At 33.9% G+C, this 24,550-nt stretch overlaps 1 protein-coding gene across 1 annotated transcript; it reads right to left on the bottom strand.

Moving 5' to 3' along the window:
* Positions 1-12,260: 12,260 nt before the first annotated feature.
* On the bottom strand, positions 12,261-12,969 carry LOC107815019 (uncharacterized). The gene has a single exon (XM_016640527.2). It carries the CDS (start codon positions 12,850-12,852, stop codon positions 12,448-12,450), a length of 405 nt encoding a protein of 134 aa, XP_016496013.1. The 5' UTR covers positions 12,853-12,969; the 3' UTR covers positions 12,261-12,447.
* Between the last annotated feature and the right edge of the window lie 11,581 nt (positions 12,970-24,550).

Raw genomic sequence — 24,550 nt, 5'->3', positions numbered from 1 at the left:
TTAGCACATTTTGCTGGTTTTATGTTGCAGAGGATTTGTTCTATGCGATCGCCAACTTGGGTCTGCGATCGCGAAGGTCTGTGAAGTTGTCTATTACGAATGCGTGGCTGAGGTCGCTTTCGCAGAGTGTTGGGTCTGAGCTGAGGTTGATGGTTATCTCTTCGCGTTCGCGAGGGTTGTTTCGCGAACGCGTAGTTCATTCAGCAGTGTTTAGCGCGATTGCGAAAAGGATTATGCGATCGCGTAGGGCAATTTTAGGAGCATCTTTTCTTCCTCTTTGCGATCGCGATGGTGCTTCCGCGATCGCGATGAATGTGTATCTGCGCAGATTTAAAAGATTCAAATGAGGGTTCTGAGTTAATAACATAAAATAGAAGTGGGAGCTAGGTATAAGGCGATTCTTGAAGGGATTTTCAGAGAAGTGATTGAGGGAAGTGTTTTTCACTTAATTTTGGTTAAATTCCATGATTATATCTTGATTTTTATCATATAAATTTGAAATTTGGGGTGAAATTTGGGGGGAAATGGAAGAGAATTGGAGAGATGATTTTGGGGATTTGAATGGACATTTGATGTCGGATTTTGATTACTTTGGTATGTATAACTCATGAGAGGATAAGGATTCTATTGATGTGATTTTTATCGGATTTCCAGACGTGGGCCCGGAGGTCGGGTTTGGCCAATTTCGGTATTTTGAGTTTAATTTGATAATTTTCGCTTGGGCTTTGTCCCTTTGGCATGTACTGATGATATGATTCTGATTTTGGATAGATTCGAGGTGATTTGAGGCCGAGTCAAGAGGCAAGGGCAATGCGGAGTAGATTTTCGTCCGATTTGAGGTAAGTAATTATTGTAATATTATTCTAAGGCCATGAAATCCCGAATTTCACATCGTTATGCTACTTTGAGGTGACACACATGCTAGATGATGAGTCTGGGGTCATGCACCATTGGGGATTGTGACTTGATCCGTCCCATATGATTGTTAAGTTGCGTACTTGATTGAAAATTATTTGATATTAATGTTTTTGGAAAGTATTGCTATGTTTTGGGCAGAATGCCATAATTGGACCTCGTGCCAACTATTTTGGACCCTTATAGAGCTTTTTACTACTATTCCTCATTGCTTTGACTTAATATTTGTACTCAGTTATGCTGTGTTTTACTGATTTCATAACTCAGTCTTCTTTACTCAGTTTTGATACTATAAATGTTATTTTGGGCTGAATGCCCGGTTTTACTGATAGTCCGAGTGGCTTGTGAGGTTGATGGCTAAGAGAGAGGCCGAGAGCCTGATTGTAAGGTTGATGACTGAGAGAGGACGTGTGCTTGGTTGTGAGAATTATATATTTATCGGGCTGCACGCCGCAGTGATATATATATATATATATATATATATATATATATATATATATATATATGTGTGTGTGTGTGTGTATATAGATCGGGCTGCATGCCGCAACGATATGTTGGATCGGGCTGCATGTCGCAGCGATATAGCGCTTGGGTTGTAGGAGCCCCTTCGGAGTCTGCACACCCCCAATGAGCGCAGTCGACTATATATATATGGATCGGGCTGCACGTCGCAACGGTTATTATATGGTACCTATTGAACGTGAGTGCTGATTGATGAGAGTTGAGTCATGAGTGACTAAGAGACTTGCCCTAGGGGATATATATACATGTATACGAGTGATGCTTTGCCTGAGGGGCTTGTTTTATGAAATTACTGCTTTCACTCATCTTTATACTGAGCCTCTTTTGAAAATCTTAAACAAATATTTTGAACAAATTTCATTGAAACTGGAATTTTTTTTACGAGATGTTTGGAATTAAATTACTGATTTGATGACTGAGAGAGGTCGTGTGCTTGGTTGTGAGGATTATATATTTATGGATTGGGCTACACACCGCAGCGATATATATATATATATATATATATATATGTGTGTGTGTGTGTGTGTGTGTGTGTGTGTGTATACATATATGTGTATATATATAGGTATATATGTGTATATGTATATATATATATGTGTGTGTGTATACACACATATATACCTATATATATATATATACCTATATATATATACACACGCCGCAGCGATATGTTGGATCGGGCTAATGCCGCAGCGATATAGCGCTTGGGCTGTAGGAGCCCTCTCGGAGTCTGCACACCCCCAGTGAGCGCAGTCGACTATATATATGGATCAGGTTGCACGCCGCAGCGATATATGGATTGGGTTGCACGTCGCAACGGTTATTATATGGTACCTATTGAGCGTGTGTGCTGAGTGTGAGCGCTGATTGATGAGAGTTGAGTCATGAGTGACTGAGAGGCTTGCCCTAGGGGCTATATATACATGTATACGAGTGATGCTTTGCCACGAGTGATGCTTTGCCTGAGGGGCTTATTTTATGAAATTACTGCTTTCACTCATCTTTATACTGAGCCTCTATTGAAAATCTTAAAAAATATTTTGAACAACTTTCATTGAAACTGGAATTTTTTTACGAGATGTTTGGAATTAAATTACTGATTTGGTTTTTGTTATTTTCACTGAGATTTTCATGTTATGTGATGTATATGAATGACCAAGGGGTTTGCCAGAAGGGTTGTTTATGATTTATTTTTGCCCGAGAAGCCGATTACGATTTTCATCACTTTCACTATAAACTACATTGAACCTCTATTGAAAGTGTTAGAAAGTTATTTTTTTAAGGATTTTACTGAAATTGGAGTTTAACTAGATGATTTGATTTGTATCCTTTTTTTTGGAAACATATTGTACACGCTGTGGTGCTATGACGTGGATTACGTGATTTCTTACTGCTCAGTCTTTATTTACTTTTATTACTTACTGAGTTGGCGTACTCACATTACTCCATGCACCTTGTGTGCAGATTCAGGTATTTCTGAGCTTTCAGCAGCTTCTGTGTGTTATCCGGAGTTAGCAAGGTAGCTGCACGGCGTTCGTAGCCCTGCTCTTCTCTTTCATATCCTAATACTTTATATTTCAGACTTAATTTGTATTAAGCAGACAGTGTTGAGTTGTACTTAGTGGCTCATGACTTGTGGCACCAGATTCGGGCTATGTTGATTGTATTTTCGTACCTGTTTCCACGTATTTCTATTGATATTTTAAAATGAAAGAATTGAGACTTAATCTGTTTATAAAAAGAGTAAATTTTACAAAAGATCTTCCATGTGGTTCGTGTTGTTTCGGCTGGCCTAGTACTGTGATAGGCGCCTTCACGACCGGGGTGTTTGGGGTCATGACAGCTTTAAATAAAAAACTAAAATTGCAAAAAAAACTGCCAATTCAAAATTTCTTTGTTTTTAAATAATTTTTTTTCTTTTTAAAAATAAGAATTTTATTTATTCAAAAAATATTATTGAGAATAATAGTATATATATATATATATATATATATATATGTATATATATATATATATATATATATATATATATATATATATATATATATATATATATATATATATATTTATATATTATAAAAGAAAGTAGCATACTAAAATTTATATAAAGTAATATGCTAATAAAATTTTCTATTAACAATGCAATAATGCTAAATATTTGATGATATAATATATAAAAATATCGAACAAAAAAGTTATCCAATGCCTATATAAGTCTTTTCAATTAATAGAGATTTTCTTCATTAAAATTTAGATAATATTATTGAGAACAATAGGATAAAATTTAAAATACCAAAATTGTAGCATACAAAAATTTAAATAAAGTAATATACTAATAAAAGTTTCGATTAACAATGCAATTGTAACGACCGGTGAGCATTTGCACTTTGCTTGGTAGTTTGGGGACACGAGTAGCTCCATATGATATATTAGGACTTGTGTGAAAAATTTGAGTTCATTCCTAGTTGATTTGATGTGTTTCAGCGCGAGTTTTTGGAAGCCGAATGTTCATTAAGTTTGATTTGAGGTGTGTTTCATCGTTTCGATGTTGTTATCCGTGAGTTGAGGCATCGAGTAATTCTGTGTTATGTTATGGAACTTGTTGGTATGATCGTTTGGTGGATGAGTTTCGGATAGGTTTGGGTTGTGTTGCGCTCATTTTTCTTATATTTTGACGTCGTTGTACCACATTGAACAAATAAGCTCTGATTTCTGTATTGATTGAAAAATTAGATCTGTATCGTAATTACGGATCCATAGCAAAAAGAATCGTCGAATTTGGACATCATACGAGGATTTTATGATCATTTTACTAGGAATTGGATTGCCAAAATTTTCATATTATTACGAAATTACCACTGACTTCGTATTTAAAAATGAAAAAATTACGTCCGTTGTCACTTGACCCAACAACCTAACTAAAAATGGCCTAGATTTGAAGCCATTACCCTGTTTGGCCTAGGTTGTATATAACCTGAAAGAATCTTTTCATCATTTAGCCCAACATTAAAGACTTAGCTCCTCTATAGTTCATAGCCGAAATAAGCTTCTTGATATCTCTCTTTTATGCGTATTCTGCCTTATCGTATTAGCACACTTTAACTCCATGTGTGAAGCTCGATCTTTGAACTATATTTTAACTTGTACAGTTACAAATTTACCTCATCCTTGCTACTAGGTTTAGTATTCTCTTGCTTTCAGCGTATATAATCATAAAACCTCCATTATTGGAGCTCAAGTTTGTCAAATCTAAAATTTGATTGATTAAAAAAACTCCATTGAAGGTTGAAGCTTTAAGTTTGAACCATATATGAGATATTGAGTTTGAAAACAAACTCAGATCTAACATTTGAGATTAATTTTGAAATGGTGTTGTTGAGTTTGCTTGAAAACATCATTGGTTATTGTTCCAATCGATTTGAAACATCAAGAGGAATTCAAAACTTAAATTTAAAGCATATTTGAGCTAGATTTAAGTTAAATTTCAGAAAAGGCTCAAGAAAGAAGAAGAAGAACTTGCGAAGCTCCATTTATAGGATTCATTGGTATGACAATGTATAATACTGTATATGGGTATATAAGCATCTCTTATACACTATTATACCAAGCTGATACATTTACAGGTATTTGGTGGATTACTAACTTCTTCTTCTTCATGATTTTAGTGTTAAAATTGAGATGTATAGCTAAAAGGTATTTTGTCTGTAAACGTATATAATTATTGTTTATACACAATTATACAACATAAGTACATTGTCTAGACATTATAAATACAAGTGTATATATATTGTATAAATATGTATAAGTATATATAATTTTGTATAATTATGTATATACTAGTGTATAAGAATGTACAACGACAAAATTAAATTTGTGTGTTTTCTTACCTTTTCTTAAGCTGGACAACCTCCTTTACTTGTTTTTAACTTATTTTCTGTTTTGGGTTAAACTCTATTAATGACATCATTGAAGAAAAAAATAAAGAACTAAAATCTCGCAATGATGTGTATAAGAAGGAATTACCATTTGTTCTACCATTGAAAAAGCAAAAAAAAGCAGAGATTTTTTTTTTGTTTATAAATGAATGTATATTTTACTAATTGTTTAATCGATCTCTTCTACTTTTATATTCATATATTATATTTTTAGTAACTATTCTCTGAAGCCTCCTTGTCGATGGCTAAGAAGGGCAAGTGAGTCGTGATGATGGGGTATGGCTGTCCAACGGGACGGGACGACATTTAAGCGGGATGGAGGCGGGACGGGACGAAACGGGACGAAACGTTCGTCCCATACCGTCCCGCAAACAAACGGGATAGGACGGGATGGGACGAGACGGAACGGGTTCGTGGGCCTTAAGTGTATTTTTTTTTTTTTAAAACGTCTAGTTTTTTGAAATTTACTATGTTTTTAAAGTTTGCAACGGCTAGATTTTTTACTTATTTAATAAACTTAAATGTTACTATGTTAAAATGAAAATTAGAAAACTAAGTAAAGAATTATAAAATATTAAAACAAAAGACTTGTAATGAAATATTCTAATAATTATAAATTTATAATAGAGTTATAATTTATTTAATATAATTTCAAAGTATTAACTATTAAGTAACTAAGACAATTCATAAATAAAATTCAACGCTTAGAGCCTTTTATTTTATTAATAGAACTTTCAAATCTCAAATACAAATATAATTCTTTTGAAGAGCACTTAATCTACGCAGCCACATTCTAGGAAGGGTTTTGTTTGAATTAGGCCTCTTAGTAGCCAATTACAAATATCATACTAATATTTGTAAGCTCCTATATAGCTTCTTTGTAACTTATCAATAATATCTCTCGGACATTCTGCTGGAATTGGCAATGTTGATTGATGTTCCATGAGCTCCATGCCGTCATCGCTCCCCGTGGTTAGTATCTCATTGTATTCTTCTTCTTCACTAGTGGTTAATTTTTCAAAACCAAGATTTCTTCTTTCTGCATTAATCCAATCTCTGAATAATACGGAAATCTCTAGACTGTCCTCCGCTAATGAATGTCTATGATCTCCAATTTGAAATCTTGCCGCACTAAAAGCACTCTCCGATGCTACTGATGATGCTTGAATAGCCAGGATATCTCGGACCATAATTGAAAGTGTTGGAAAAGCCTTGTCACGCTCCCTCCACCATGACAAAAGTTGTTCTTTGCCTTCTTCGTCTTTAATATTTTCCAATCCTTGATTAAGATGAGAATCAAGTTCATCATCAATAGAGGAATTAAAACATATTATATCATCCATATCTTCCCATAAAACTTCTGCTCTAGACTTAGAAGTAGAAGGAGCAGTTTCACAACCAGTTGTATCCATAGATTTATATTTATCAAACATTGATCTAGCATAAGAATATATGCTAGCTTGGCAGTTTTCGAGAGATGATTGTTCATTTTCTTGAATTTCTAAATTCTCATAAATTTTACGAACAAGTCCCTTTACACCTCTTAGTTTTAAAGATGGGTTAAGTAGAGTAGAAATTAAATAAACTTCGGGAATAGGGAAAAAATACTTTTAAAATTTTAAAATCATTTCTTTAATGGCCGGTGCATAAGTTGGATTTGTTTTATACTTACCAAATACAACAGAAATTCCACAAATATACCATAATATTTGTGTAACAGTAGGATAATATACCATAAAATTATTTTGTAGCATAATAAAAATTTTCTAAAAATTTAGTAAGCTCTCTGATCTCATCCCAATCAGAATCAACAATTTGATCAACAGGGTGAGCATTATGCATATTAAATACTTTTTGGATAGGCACCCGATAATCATAAGCAACTTTAAGCATTTCATAAGTAGAATTCCACCTAGTACAAACATCTTTTGGAACTTTTCTAAATGGAAGGTTAGCACTAGCACATTGTTGAGCAAATTCACGAATTCTACTTTGTTTATGAGCACGAAAAATATAGCCACAAGCATGTTGTATTTTACTACAAGCATCAGAAAATAAATTAAGACCATCTTTTACAACCAAGTTAAAAATATGGCATGCACATCTAACATGAAAAATTGTTGGATTAATTGGATAAAGTCTAGATTTTAAGCTATTTGTTGTGGTTGTGTTAGAAGAAGCATTATCTAAGGTGATAGTTAAAACTTTATTAATGAGTCCATAAAAATCAAGTATTTGTAGAACAGTAGTTGCAATATATGGTCCAGTGTATTTTGAATCAACAAATTTATAACCAATAATACGTTTTTGCAAGTTCCAGTGATGATCAACCCAATGACATATAACAGTTAAATAATCACAACCATTAGGACTACGACCTATATCAGATGTGATAGACAATTTACAATCTAAGTGAAAAAATACACAACGAATATACTGAAGATATTCGGTTGAAATTTAAAAACATCATTTCTAACCGTGATCTTAGGAAAACCTTGAAAAGCAGGGTTATAAGTTTCTTGTATATAATGCACAAAAGCAGGGTGAGAAGGGAAAGTAAAAGGTAAGCCACAGACAACCACCATTTTGCTAAGTTCTCACGATCTCTATCTTTGTTATATTTGCGTAAAACATGACCAGAAGCAGGGTCAAGTTGTTGAATTTGATTAGAACCAGATCCACTAGGAGTGTCAGTACTGATGGTAGGATCTATAATTTTTCCGGCTTCTATGTTAGCTTGTGATCCCTTATTAAGTGTCTACTTAAACCCCCGTCCCACCACTTGTTGTGTGTGCAAATACTTGCTTACATTTTTCACATATAGCACGATGATTGACTTTATCATGTTTAAAAAATTTCCATACAAGTGATGTTTTGGGACGTTCAGCCTTAGGCTTACCCCTTACAGGGGGTAAAGCTCTAGACTGAGATTAACTCTGAGTTGGAGCTTGTGTTGCGGGACTAGTAGGTGTTTCATCTAATTCTTCTTTCTCATTTTCTTCATCCTCAAAAAAAAATATCATTGCCAAATTGTCTTTGTAAAATTTCATGATCTAATTGTTCTCCGACATGAACATCATAAAATGTGGGGGGTTGGGAAAATGAAGTTTCATCAACATGAGTCATTTCATCAATATGCTTTCTAATTCTAGGTCTAGGAGAAGGGTTAGGATTAGGATTACTACTTTCACCTTTACTATTTTTTTTATTGCTTTTTTTAAAAATACCAAATATATTTTTAGGTGCCATAATTTAAATATGAAATTAAATTAAAAAAGCTAACACAAATATTAAACACACAAATGAAATACGAAAATATAACACGTAAAGTAAACACAAAAATTAAGCACTAAAATGATACGCAAAAATTATATATTAAAATTAGGAGATGGAACGAGTGCACCGTGATTAAATATTGAAACCTGAAGCAATTGCCCAAAATATTGCTCCAAATACTTGACGAATTAATTTGAAGCTTGAAAGTTGGTCCAAACAATTTGCCCAAATACTTGAAAGTTATCACTTGATACTTGATAGTAACAAAATTGAGAGAATAATATAAAATATAGATAGAATATTAGAATATAAGAGATTTGAAAGAGAAGATTGTTTTTTTGTGAGAAAAAGTGAAGAAGAATGTGGGGTATTTATAGTAGAAAATAGGGCCAAAGTGTAATTTAATAAACTTAAGGGTTATATTAAAAGTTTGGGGGGGGTTAGGGGGTGTTTGGGGGGGGGGGTAGGGACTGTTTGGACCATTGGCAACGGCTATTTTTGCAATTTAAGCCGTTGCCCAACGGTTAGTTTTTTTAAAAAAAAAAAAAAAAAAAAAAAACTGGCGGGACGGGACGGGACAAACGGGACGAAATGGTCGTCCCATCCCGTGTCCCGTTTAACATTGGCCCATCCCATTTAACTTGAAGCGGGACGTCCCGTCCCGTTGGACAGCCATATGATGGGGAAACCTACATTATTTTGATGTATCTCATCAATTCCGTTCATGTAATGCTGGAGACCTCGACACGGATCCGTTTTGTATTAATATCGTTGTTGAACATATGTGCTTTTTCCTCAGGAAATGTATACTAAGGACTGATCGTTTAAATTTAGCGAACTGTACCATGATCTATATATAATGGTTTTCTTACTGCTAACTTTATCATAGTAAAACGTTGTGGAGTTGGTTCACTTGAACATGTTGTTCGTTACCTCATTAAAGTCTTCATGAGAAACTCTTGTTTTGGCTGTTTCAGTATATAAATCGAGGAGTTAAAGAGGCGATGCTAAATGTGAATTGATTTGGTCTTTAAAAAGATTGGCTCAATGGTAAAGTAAACAATCATTTGAGGTGCCATTTCTTGGACGAATTTTTCTTCATTGTGCCATTTCTTGGACGACTTGATTTACTGAGTATGCAACATAGCATAATGATTCTGTCATGACAACTCAAAATTCCTAGTGGAACGAATCTTTGCAAGTGGAGAACTCCACTTAACAAAATTTCAGTAGCAGGTATTCTTGATGGCTTAACTGCAGTATTCAATGGAAACCTTGTGATGTTTGTGCAACAATCTTTCGACCGGTAAAGTTCTGGTCAGTTCGATGATTTCCTCGGCAGATGTGTAGGTCGACTGCTTGGTAAATTTGTTATGAATTGTTGAAAGATGTTTCAAATGCTTCAATATCTTTCCCTTTGTTCTTCCTATTTTTCATGTTAATTTGCTGTTCAAAAATATGTGATGTGGATGCATCAAGCTTGGTAATTCCATCCAGGTAGATGAGAAGAATCTTCAACCCTCTATCTTTTAGCATTGTGGAAAGTCTGAAAATAAATAATTTTTTACTATTCAAATGCCAATGAAGCGATGAAACGTATATATAGCTCATAGTTATATTGCTATGACTAACCAGACTAAATATAAATAGAGTTATTTTTTATTGGATCGGAATAGAACGATAAATAAATAGGGTAAAGTTACTGCTTGTCCCATTACAGACATAGGTCTAAAGGATTATTCAAAGTGCTATTTTGTAATGAGTTTAATGTAGCTATGCTACTCTCTTTTCATCCCTCCCGAATTGACCTTCTCAAATCATATCTCTAATAACAAAAAATTGATACATCTCATAAAAATTTATCCACTCTTTATAAAACAATATAAGTATGGGCCCGAGCTCAGCACGGGCCATTCTACACTAGTCTCTTATATTTTACAGCTGTAAACCACGTGATCGACATTCCTTATTATCCAACTCTAACTCATAGCTCAAAGAGGTACAAAGTCAAACAATCAACTCACTCATTTTGCTTAATTCAAACTAGGGCTGTCGAATTTGACAAAAACCCAAATGATGCGTACTGATTATTAGTCAGTCTATTTATTGAACTTAACATATTTTGACCTAGGCTGAGTTTTAGCCCAAATTAATGTATGAGTAATTTTGTCAAAAAATTCTTTAAAATATTTTTTTTTAAATATGTTATACTCCCTCCATTTTAATTTATGTGAATTTATTTCTTTTTTAGTCCGTGCAAAAAAAAAGACTTCTTTCCTTATTTGGAAACAAATTACCTTTACACAATGATTTATAGTCACACAAAATATATGTGCCTCATTTTACACTACAAGATCCAAAGTCTTTTCTCTTTTCTTAAACTCCGTCTCCAATCAAATAAGTTCACATAAATTGAAACTGAGGGAGTATATAATTATAACAATGAACAAAAAATCTTATTTAGTAATTATACAATTCAATAAAAAAATAACACAAATTAAGGAAAGCATGATAGTAAAAATTGCACAGTGCGCCCTATTTGGTCGCCCTCATTTCACTTATACCCATTTTTTTTAAAAGTTTTAACTTGTACTCACTTTTTAAACAACTTCAGTCATCTATCTCCTCCTCTTTCTCCTCCTTCGTTTTCTTCTTCTTTTCTTCTTCTTTCTTCTGCTGCTTGGTGCTGCTATGAAACTTCAGTTCATGGGATGATTGCCATAAGTTAAATATGTTTATCAGATTATTTAAAATTAAATTACAAATAATTACGTAAGTTAGTAGAGAATAATTTGTGAATATTTTCACGTACGTAAATTAGTAGACAATGATAATTCTGTTCTTTTCACATTTATTGTATCCAAAATTTATGATTTAAATATTGTTTACAATCTGATTATTCATCTAGTATGTTAGAAAGCTTTTTCAAAAATTTCAGCTTATATAGTGCTGAAATTTTTACAATGAACTAAATAATTTCAGCATCTTCTGCCGAAATTTTTGAAAAAGCTTTATGACAAAATTAATGAATCCAGGACAAAAAAAACTTCAGCTTTTAGTGCTGAAGTTTTACAAATGAACTAATGCTGAAGTTTTTGGAAAGGTTTATTCAAGACTATTATAACTTTCAACTACAATACTTAAGTTCAGCAATTACAAACAAAAATTTCAGTAAATAGAGAACAAAACTTCAGTTACTATGCTTAAGTTCAACAATTACAAACAAAAACTTCAGCACACTCAGTTCAGCACACTTGCTACTTCAAACCCGTCTACTAAAATATTAAAATTTGGCGTGATTGACTTTACTACATCAGCACAAGGCTGAAGTTACGAAAAAAGTGGGTACGCTTGTAATTTTTTTTGCAAAACGGACACAAGTTAAAACGCGATTATAAATACAAATACCCCAACTTGATAAGAGTTTGACGGATTGGACTATAATTCAAAGTTTAGTCTATCTTAACTAACCTATTTTAGCCCATGTAATTTTGAGCGAGTCAATCCATTTAAACCCGCCCAAAATTGGTCCAACTAACGCAGTTGACACCCCTAATTCAAACAATACAAAGTTGAGGGAACCGAAAAGGACGAAACCCGTTAGGAAACTCATGAATAAATCAGAGTATGATAGTAGTAAAAAGAATCAGCAGCGGTCACGACTCCCGCCGCCCTTTAATGTCAAGAAGTAAAAAAAAGAATGAACAAAAAACAGTGAAAAATAAAACCATAAATAAACTCCTAACTGTTCAACTCCGGCGAAATAAAACACAAAATATCGTCACAGATCAAAGATGATTCAAAGCATCAAAGAAGCAGCAAAGATAGCTACAACAGCAGATCCGGCGATAGCGACTCTGTTCAAGGGGGCAGAGTTAGGAGAGGAGGTAGGAGAACCGCCGGGAGCAGCGCCGATCGATGGAGGAGAAGAACCGATAGGAGATGATGCCGGAGTATCGACAGTTGGTGGAGCTGGAGGAGATGCCAATGGAGATTCAGATGGAGAAGATGCGGTAGTAGGAACATTTGCAGGAGCAGAGACAGGTGTTACTGCAGATGGAGGAGTCGCCACCGGAGGTGACGATGCTACCGGTAGTGGAGAACCCGTCGGCGAAGCTGCCGGAGATGCTCCTGGTGCCTGAGCAAATGCAGATCCAACCACCAAAGCCAACATTAAAGCAATGATCATCTTTGAGTATGCCATTCTAGCCTTTAAAATCAGGAGCTTTCTGGAAGAAGTAAAGCAGAGAACGAGCACAACCAGCTATATATATAGGAAGAGAAAATATGAAAGTGTTGAGTTCCGTTTGGAGGAAAGGACAGGAAAAGCAGTGTATATATAGGAGGGAAATATGGGAAAATTTTAAAATATTTGTTTTAGTAAGTCGGTTTAGAAAAAGTTGAATAAAATAGTGGACTAATAATTTGTTGACAACTCAACGACCGAAGAAGGGCGGGACGGTGATTGAGTCCACCTGGTTACATTTTTCTTTCCGCGTCAAGAGATAAATTTCTAGAATTTTTTTTGTTTTGACTGTTTCTTTGTGCAATTTTTATTTGAAATAATTCGTCATAAAAATTAAAAATGTTATAAAATAAAAACTATAAAGTAAAGACAAGTATAGAGAGAAACTTATATATTATTTGAAATCAAACTGATGTACATAATGAACTGAAATCTCTTCTATTTATAGAAGAAAGGAAGCTGCTGTGCAAGCTGCTACTATACCAGATATGGATAATCTTCTACTGAGAGCAATATTTATCCATAACGGAATACTGAAAGGATAAGCTTATTATACCCGATATGGATAATCTTCTATCGGGGATAATGTTTATCCATAACTGGGTACTGAAAGGATAAGCTTATTATACCTGGTATGGATAATCTTCTACCGGGAGTAATGTTTATCCATAACCGGGTATCGAAGTGATAAGCTTCTTCAGGAAGCTTATTTTCAATAGAGTACTTAAATAAATAAACATATTTACGGTGGAGTCTCATATGGATAAGATTCTTCAGGAAGCTTATTTACAACGGAGTACTAAATGAACATCCATAATATAATATATTTATAACACTCCCCCTTGGATATTCATTAAAAAATAATGTGCCTCATTAAAACCTTACTAAGAAAAACCACGTGGGAAAAAATCCTAGTGAAGGAAAAAGAGTACACATATTAAGTAATACGCATTGCTGACTGCCTCATTAAAAACCTTATAAGGAAAATCCTGTGGGAAAAACCTTAGTAAGGGAAAAAGAGTACATCGCGCATTTTACTCCCCCTGAAGAAAATTTTATTTCAAATATTTGAGTCTCCGCATTCCAATCTTGTATACCATATTCTCAAAAATTGATGTTGGTAAAGACAATCTATTGGATTGTCACTTGAACTAATTTGATGCACATCAATGTCACAATTTTCCTGAAGATCATGTATGTAGAATAATTCTGGTGAAATGTTCTTTGTTCTATCTCCTTTTATAAATCCTCCCTTTAATAGTGCTATGCATGAAACATTGTCTCCGTATAATATTGTGGGTCTTTTATCACATTCCAACCCACATGTTTCTCGAATGAATCACTGATCTCAATCATATGCACTCCCTGCTTGCCGGTTTGAAATCGAGCTTTATGGGTATCGGATAAATAACCTGCATCTGCATTACCAATACGATCTGCACCACTTTTGTTAGCATTAACAAGATAAATAAGTGCACCATCTACACCGAGATAGAGTATTTCAGGACCAAAGAGCTCCTCATCCTCTTCTAGAGGTTGGAACGGATCCTTATTCACTTTAAGTGATTGAATATTCATTGGTGTACTTAATGGGTACACTTTGTCCATGTTAAAGTATTTTTAAGACCCTCTTGAAGCTCTTCCGGAGTTCCAATAAGATTTATGTCACCAACATAAACAACAAGTGTAACAAATTTTGATGACATTTTCTTTATAAAAATACATGGACAAATAACATAATTTATGTAACTTTCTTTCAGCAAATATTTACTGAGGCGATTATACCACACGCGCACAGATTGCTTTAAACCATACAAAGATCTTTATAATTTGATCGAGTACATTTCTCAAGACTTTGAATTATATGCTTCGGGCATTTTCAATCCTTCAAGGATCTTCATATAGATTTAGCCAAATAAGTCATATATAGGTTAAGACTTGTATCTAAATGGTATGACATCTTCAAGTGTCTGGACTGCTAGTCCGATCCTCACAATCTTTTACAATATTGTGCACTATATTGTATTAAATATATCGTCGACGATCATTTTGTGTCAGTTCCGAAGCGACATAACTTGTGGAGATCTCATCACTTTCTTTATTTTCAGGTACGTGAACTTTTTCGAGAGTTTCATGAAATGTTATGTCGTGGGCTCTTCTAGAGCTTATTTCCTCCTCATTTTGATCATTAGCTCCTACTATTTTTCAAGGATTGTTACCTTTGGAACCGATTGGTCTACCACGCTTCATGCGTACAGTAAATTCTATCATTCAGGGACTTTAATTTTAATAGGAGCATTTGCAGCTGAAATATGATATTTAATTTTGGATCAGCAAATGCTTCTGGCATTCGACTTGAATTATCTTCTAAGTGAGGATCATGATAATTCGATTCATATAACATATTTTTCAACTGTTTATTCCATCCCCCAAATGTTAGAAAAACTAACATATATCCCCAATCATCTTTGGAAAACATATCTTTGTGTATTATGGTAGAGAAATTAATCATATACCACGCAACAAAAGATAGTAAAAATATTTGGTTTCTGATCTTAAACCAATTATGAAGGGAGGACTTATCATATATTGTTGATCTGATGCATACAAGTGCTGCTATATGCAATTTAGAAAATCTTAGACCAACACATGAAAGCTTTGTTCTCATAAGCAATGGTTTAGACATTAATAGGAGGTATTCAATGCTAAACCAGCTTGGATATAAACCAGCATTATCAAGATGAACTGTCTTGATTTCATAATCTGAAAATTATGCTCTTAATCGAGAAAAGCAATTCCAAATGCCAAACTGTAGGTTGACAATAATTACACATGTAACCATCTCATATATGCACCTATAAGTGGTTCACATGATAGGTGAACGGGCCTATATTCACCTTTTATATATTTTAGAATCAGGGGTCTTAGTCCCAACTTTAGCTGGTATAATCAATTCATTATGAGAACAAACAACACATGAGAATTTATGAAGAATCTTCTAGTTCTTTAGTATATGCTTATCTGAATTCTCAAATAGCTCATTTAAAAATGGCAAATGAAAACTTCAAGTTTATCATGTCATGTGTTATCACTTAGTAAACTTCTGGTTTACTATGGCATAAACTTTTGCTTTAGTAAATTTCTGGTTTACTGTGATACATGATATAGTACAAATTAAAGAATAAGGCGGGTAACTTCTCACATACATATTATTTTACCCCGTATGATTGTGGAAACATGAAGATTATCAATCTTCCAATCATTTGTAGTCTCAATATGATAGCCATTTGTATTAGTAAACTTCAGGTTTACTACAACATATGTTTTGACCATAATTATATAATATGAATGACATATTTGTATATAAACTCTTCGAGAGCCTTCATTTATTATCCACAATCTAATATTTATCTGGCACTACTGGTGTCATGTATTCTTTAGGCAAACATTTAGTTCTTCAGGAGTTGTTGATACATTTTGTACTATCAAATATTGCTCAGACACTGCTGGTGTCATGAGAGAAAATCACAATCAAATAAACAATGTAAAACAATTGTTTAAGCACACGAAAACTCCTCTTCATAATATTTTTCCACTTCAGGAGGCAATTTCAATTGTGTTACTTCTTCAGGAGCAAATTTAAAATACGAAATATTGAGTATATATTCTCTCAATTATATTAATTCTTCCGGAGGTGAATTGTAATGTATTCATATCAAGAGCGCGTTCATATTTACCCGACTTATTAGTATTGTCACATTCACTTCAGGGAATGGATTAATATTATCAAAAGTTCTCATCCTTCAGGAAATCGAACATAATTATCTGAATGCGCATTAATCACATCAAATTGTGATGCCTCAACCTTTTTTAAAATATTTACTATTTCAGGAGCAAATCGAGGCGTGCATTTAATATAGAGAATACTTATGTAGCTTATCTTCAATTGTAACCATAAAAAGCCTAAATTATTACTTTGGTGATCATAGGCATATACCACTTCTGGTAGTTAACAAAATATAATTACAATGAGATATACGAAATATAACCACTTCTTGTGGCTGTATATTTCTTGCAAACTCTGCTAGAGTTTAAGTTGATCTAATAATGTTATCCATATTCTTCAAAATGACATAAACAAGATATATTATAGTAAACATTATTATCAAATCATAATTTTTCTTTATGTACAACAATTACATAATCATACTATCTATTACAAATAACAAAAATTAAAATATTTACATTTCTACAGATTCACCACCAATTACATGACTTGTTTCTCCTTCTGGGAGTGCAAGGTAATCAGTTACATCCAAATGCATGAAGTCTAAATTATCTTCAGAAATAAAATTTGCTTCAGCATTTTTCTCTGTCTTCTTTAGGGAGGCTTGGTAAAGCTCAACCAGGTGCTTTGGCGTACGACAGGTACATGACCAGTGCCCTTTTTCTCCACATCTATTTTTATGCATTTGGTGCTTGCACCGCTTCATACTTTTGTTCCTTCCTTTTCCACTGCTGGTGGTGAGGAGTGTTCTTTGGTGCATTATTATTACCATGATTAGAGTTTCTTTCTCGACCACGACCATGATCACGACTGGGGCCACGACCTTTTCCACGTTTAGCCTGGTGGAAGTTCATCTCATTCACTTCAGGGAATGGACAAGAACCAGTAGGTCGACTTTCATGATTTTTCATTAATAGCCCATTATGTTGCTCGGCTATAAGAAGATGTGAGATAAGTTCAGAATACTTTTTAAATCCCATCTCTCGATATTGCTGCTGCATGAGCATATTCGAGGCATGAAAAGTGGTGAAAGTTTTCTCCAACATATCATGATCAGTAATATTATCACCACATAACTTCAATTGGGAAATAATTCTGAACATAGCAGAATTATACTCACTGATAGATTTAAAATCTTGTAGTCTTAGATGAGTCCAATCATATCGTGCTTGTGAAAGAACGACCATCTTCAGGTGGTCATATCTATCTTTCAAATTATTCCACAATATGACTGGATCTTTAACAGTAAGATATTCCATTTTCAGGCCCTCATCAAGGTGATGGCGTAGGAATATCATTGCTTTGGCATGGTCTTGGTTTGATGCCTGATTTTTGTCTTTGATGGTGTCTGTCAGACCCATCGCATCAAGATGAATTTCAGCATCAAGCACCCAAGACATGTAGCTTTTGCTCGTTATATCCAGGGCTACAAATTCAAGTTTAGAAAGATTTGACATTATTTAGGAAAAGAAAGTTCTTACCTCAGATACTTTCAAAATATTTGCTCGAGATGGCAGAGTCTCGTGCTGATAACGTGTTATAAAATAAAGACTATAAAGTAAAGACAAGTATAGAGAGAAACTGATATATTATTCGAATTCAAACTGATGTACATAATGAACTGAAATCTCTTCTATTTATAGAAGAAAGGAAGCTGCTGTGTAAGCTGCTACTATACCTGATATGGATAATCTTCTACTGAGAGCAATATTTATCCATAACGGAGTACTGAAAGGATAAGCTTATTATACCCGATATGGATAATCTTCTACCGGGGATAATGTTTATCCATAACTGGGTACTGAAAGGATAAGCTTATTATACCCGGTATGGATAATCTTCTACCGGGGATAATATTTATCCATAACTGGGTACTGAAAGGATAAGCTTATTATATCCTGTATGGATAATCTTCTATCGGGGGTAATGTTTATCCATAACCGGGTATCGAAGTGATAAGCTTCTTCAGAAAGCTTATTTCCAATAGAGTACTTAAATAGATAAATATATTTACGGTGAAATCCCATATAGATAAGCTTCTTCGGGAAGCTTATTTACAACGGAGTACTAAATGAACATTCATAATAAAATATATTTATAACAAAAAAGGCTTATTTGAAAAACTTTTCCGAAAACAAGCTAAGGACTGATTTTTTTTCCCGAGCATTTTAATGACTGTTTTCTCTTTATATATAAGATTATTATTAGCAAACATTGTGGTTACCGTTATGATTGGCACGTTCTGGTCTAGCTAGCTGGGATTATGAAATTCGTTTCTCATTGGCCACCTAAGAAGCAGGGGATACTGGGTGTTGAGAGGTTGGAAAGTACTCATTTACATGTTTATATTAAATTATATAAATTTATAATAATTAGCAAAAAAAAAGATGAAAATATACCTTAATAAACCACGCATAAGCGATTAAAATTTATATATAAATACATATCATGCACTTATTAATTTAATATTTTATGTATATAATTACCAAGTAAAATCTATTTTTTGCGTAGGGGACATACAACGCAAGATTGTCGAGAAAGAGTACTCATTCTCTCACAAATGATGACCTCCAACGGGAAACTACAGAACATGGATTCATGTGCTGTATAAATTTCTGTTGTTTATTGAACCTAAATTATTATGGTTATCTTTTTTTCAAAAATGTAATTTAAGTTGTAGATTAGAAGAAGGGGGAGGGTTGGTGATGCTCTTGAGACTTTCTTGTGCTTGTGGGGTTATTCTAGCTTTGCTTTTACAAATTCAAATGATATGTTAAGACTTTTCAATTATTGAACTCTATTAGAGAGCAAAAATAGATTGTAATATTGATTTGCCAGCCTTTTGAAAAATATATTTTGTGATAAAATGTATATTTTTTTTCAATTCTTTGAAAATTTGAAATTGTTGCAATTAAACAAGGATTGCTTCAGAAACCTACCAGACTCGACAAGGAAAGAAACACCAAGATCAAGAAGAAACCCCAAATCCAGAGGGTTAAGGGAGGCCAAGGGAAAATTAAACAGAGGAGAAAAACTAGAAATTCAGAGAAGAAAGATGACAAATGTCAAGACATGGATTTCAGCCAAGTTCATGTGACAAAAGAAGAAATGCAAAAACTGAGCAGCAACACGAAGAGATTCAATACTTAGACTACATTCCTATTGAAGTGTCTATAATTCCAGAACCTACTACTGTGGATCAGAATAAGGAGCTAGGTGATGGCTTGGGACAACTATACCCCCACCCCCATGTATGGTCTAGACTTCAAATTGATGAATAGCTATGCTGGAAGGAAAATTAAAGAGAAAGTGCATGGGGAAGCAGTAAAAGATAGAACAGAGGCTCATACATATAACGTGCATGTATAGTTATCAAGCCATACAATAGATGACACAGCCTACAAAGATCGGGAAAATGACACTATCATGGAAGGCTTATCAGAGGAACAACTTAGCTCCAAATCTGATGATGAACTTACTCAGTCTGCTAGAAAGAGATTGCTAATTGAGGGCAGGAAGGATATTAGAAATTAGGTTCAACAAAATGTCGCCTATTGCAACAATTTGTCTCCAAGAAAGCTGCGAGATTCGAACATGGGAGGAACGTGTTTCTTCTCTACCTTTAGATCAGACAACAAACAAGGAGATCAAACAACACATTAACCTAATGTTTTCATGATCAATACAATATCATGGAATATTAGGGGTATTGGGTCACAAGGTGCTACGAAAAGACTCAAAACTATCTATCACACCTCCTTTTTCCGTACCCGCGAGGGTACAAGGGAGTTTTTTCCAATTAAAGGACAATCGAAACGGGATTGGTTTATTTATTTCAGAGTCGCCACTTGGGAGATTTAGGGTGTCCCAAGTCACCAATTTTAATCCCGAATCGAGGAAAAGGATGACTCCATATTACAGTCTGCGTACCAGAAATCCGGATAAGGAATTCTGTTAACCCGGGAGAAGGTGTTAGGCATTCCCGAATTCCGTGGTTCTAGCACGGTCGTTCAACTATATTATTCGGCTTGATTATCTGATTTTATACAAATATGAACTTATGTGCAAATTTTAACTTTTTACCGCTTTCATAATTATTATTATTATTTTTTACAAGGAATTGCAACGTTGCGAAAATGTATCTCGAACCGCGATACAATCAATGTACCCGTGGTCGTCGACACACTTTGACTCCGTTGAGATTTGGATTTGGGTCACATCAATGTGCACCCGAGTTTAAGAAAATTAAATTATTAAAGGCGCGCCTAAAGCGACTAGCGTATCATCTACTTTGGGTAGGGCCGTGGAATTTTGCTAAACGGTCCATCCCGAAGTCTAAGCAATATAAAGCAAATATTTACTGAGGGCCCCGCAATTTTGTATTTTTATTTGGCGAGGCTCATCTCATTCTTATTTTTAAAGATAAACCTATAGTGACTACATTTCTTCTATTAAGTTTGTCTCTAAAAATAAAAGAAAATTTCTCAATTAATTACATGTTGGAAAAAAAAATAACTTATTAGTTATTAGTTTACGGCTAATGTGAATGGAAAATTGCGATCGAGTTTGTACAAAGAAAAATTGCTTTCATTCTATATTCTATTATTCAATAATACTGGAACATGAGATTGACACACCATAATATCAAAAACAAATTAACTAGTATTTGATTAATTTAAACTAAAATTATTAGATGAAGAAGTTATACATATGCAAGCCCATTACTCATTAATTAATCGACTACATTTTTATACAAAGAAAGGAAAATTATATTCAAACACAAATCTAAACAGGAGGGATTCAACAGGAACAAAGCCTGATTAATATTTCATTTCGCTTCAAGCCGAGAGTGTACAAATGTGTACCTGGAAATGACAGTACAAAAAGAAGAAGATCAGCAAAGTAGTATGTAACACAACAACATACATCAGCAGAAAGCCCAACACAGTAGCTTCAACACCTCAGTCCAGAAATCCCAGCAACACGGAGAAAACTAGTAAAAATAGAGAAGACAAATAGTGCGAAAATCTCTCTTTATTTTTTCTTTCTAGATTTGAACTCTCTATGGTGTTCTTCCGCTCTCAATATTTCAGAAAATTTGTTTCTATCTTTTTTACTCTCTCCAAAATGAATTATGTCCTTGTATATTCTAAGTATCCAGAGTGTATATCGAGTGTATACTGCTCTCTCCGCCCCCTCTTTTCTTCTTCTCTCTATCTAGTTTTTCCTCTTTTTTCTACTCCTTCTTCCTAAATTTTCTCTTCTATTTATAGCAAAATTTTCGAAATTTTCAGATTTGTTTATTATTATTATTATTTTTTTTTTAATTAAATGAAATCCCACTTACAAATTGCTTTTATTTTTTTAGAAAAAGAAATCCCACCTTTATTTACTTTTATTTTTAAAATTCCAACTTTAATTACTTTATCTTATTTAAAATCCCACTTTTTATTTTTTTAAAAGAGAATCTCACTTTATTTAACTTTTCTTTAAAAAACAAACCACTATCTTTTCTTTTTCTTTCAAAAATGCTACTTTCAATTACTTTAAATTTTTAAAATTTTCAGATACCTTTATATTTATTTTTTAATTCCAACCTTCTTTTACTTTTAAATTTTTTAAAAATTCCACAAAACTTTTTATTTTTTTAAATTTTCTACATTCTTTTACTTTTTTTTAAAAAAAAAAAGAGAATTTCACCTATTTTTACTTTTATATTTTTTTTATTCAATACTTCCCTTTTTCTTATTTTTTTTAAATTTTTTAAATCATTCCCGAAATTATTATATATATTTTTAAAAAAATATAATAATAATAATAAAAAAATATAATATTTTCGGAAGTTTTATATATAAAAAAAACAAAAAATAAAACTATTAATAGTTATAATTCACCTTTTATTTTTTATTTTTTTGGTTTTGTTTTGTGTTGGACAAAAATGAAGAAGGGGTGTTGGGTTAATGGAGCGGACCGGGTCGACCCGGTTTGAAGTGGACCGGGTCATGGGGAAAGTTGGGCAATTATTTGGGCCTGTGGTTTGAAATTGAAGAAGTGGCCCAATCCGATTTTTCTTTGTATTTTTGTTCTCTTTTCTTCTTTTATTTTTCTAAAACTAAATTATAAAAGTACTTAAATTATTATTAAGAACTAAATTAAGTTATAAAAGCGCAAATTAACTTCCAATAACAATTAACGCACAATTAAGTAATAATTAAGCATAAAATTGTTCATTTGGACATTAAATGCTAAAAATACAAAAGATGCCTATTTTTGTAATTTTTAATTTTTGTAAACAAATTTAATTACTAACAATTGTAGAATTAAATCCTACATGCAAAATGCGACATATTTTGTATTTTTTATTAATTTAACAAATAAACATGCATAGACAAACATACAAATAGTTACACAAAATATCACAAAATATCACAAAAATTGCACACCAAGAAAAATTATTTTATTTTTGAATTTTTTGGGAGTAATTCTCATATAGGGCAAAAATCACGTGCTTACAGCTGCCCCTCTTTGCCCGAAGACACGAAGGGTTTTCGTGCAAAGATAAAGCGAGCGATTTTTGCCCATCCGAGTACTCCGTGTGAAGCATTTTTTTTAAATTTTTTTTTTGAAAAAGATTTGACCGAACCTTTGCTTCAAAGGTTTCCTACATATCCTGGGCTAAACAGGAATCAGGTCAATGTAGTTCGGGAAGTTTTTGGTAGCTGGGACTACCGTGGGACTGCGATGTTACTGCTGTTGCATGCTGTTATCACTGCTTACCGATCTCCTTGTTACACCGTGCTTAAAAGAAAACAAGAAGCTAGGCTAGACTAAAATTTGTTCTTGTTGCCTTGCTTTCTTGTCGGCTTGTGTTTCCTTCGGTGCTTTTCTTCCTTGAATTTTGGAATGATACTGGCCCTTTGCTTTTCTGAATACCAGTTTTCATCATTTTGCTCGGTCCGCTGGGGACATGGCTTCCTTCATCAAGCTTTTCGGCGGTTCCTCTGGTGGGTACGGCTTTCTTCATCAGACTTGTTATGCTGGGCATGATTTAATGTTCACCAGCTGCTTCTTTCAAGACGCGTCCTTTCTTCCTTTTGACTCATGCGCCTGAATTTGTGCTGGAACATCTTGTTGCAACCTTCTGTTTCCCGGTACTGGGGATTTTTATTGTTTCCTGCTGGGGATTCTTGTTGTAACCCTCTATTTTATTGTTTTCTGACTTGATCTTGAAATGTATGCCTCTATTATATGGGCGGGCTCCCAACTTCAACGCTTGTAATGAAAAAGACTGAATGTATTCCCGTATTATACTGGTGGGCGACCTAGAACATGAATGTATTCCCGCATTTTACTGGTGGGCGACCTAGAACAGAATGTATTCCCGCATTTTACTGGTGGGCGACCTAGAACAGAAAGTATTCCCGCATTTTACTGGTGGGCGACCTAGAACAGAATGAAAGGACAGAAATGTATGCCTCTGTTATATAGGCGGGCTCCCAACTTCAATACTAACTTAGGAGGAAATGTCTCTCCTATGGGTAAAACTAAACTTAGGAGGAAATATCTCTCCTATGGATAAAATAAACTTTAGGAGGAAATGCATCTCCTGTGGGTAAAACTAAACTTTAGGAGGAAATGTGTCTCCTATGGGTAAAACTAAATTTAGGAGGAAATGCATCTCCTATGGGTAAAACTAAACTTAGGAAGAAATGCGTCTCCTATGTGTAAAAGTAAACTTAGGAGGAAATGCATCTCCTATGGGTAAAATGAACTTAGGAGGAAATGTGTCTCCTATTGGTAAAGGCGTGGAATGTATTCCCTTGTTATACAGGTGGGCGCCTAAAATATGAAATGGACAGACAAAAAGTA

Source organism: Nicotiana tabacum, chromosome 20, assembly GCF_000715075.1.
Source record: "Nicotiana tabacum cultivar K326 chromosome 20, ASM71507v2, whole genome shotgun sequence".
Classification (NCBI taxonomy): Eukaryota; Viridiplantae; Streptophyta; class Magnoliopsida; order Solanales; family Solanaceae; genus Nicotiana; species Nicotiana tabacum.
Note: the sequence above shows the minus strand (reverse complement) of the source record. Positions and strands in the feature narration are given on the sequence as shown.

Bases quoted from the DNA above. Each gene is read 5' to 3' on its own strand.
- LOC107815019 (XM_016640527.2), bottom strand. From the start codon at position 12,852: ATGGCATACTCAAAGATGATCATTGCTTTAATGTTGGCTTTGGTGGTT.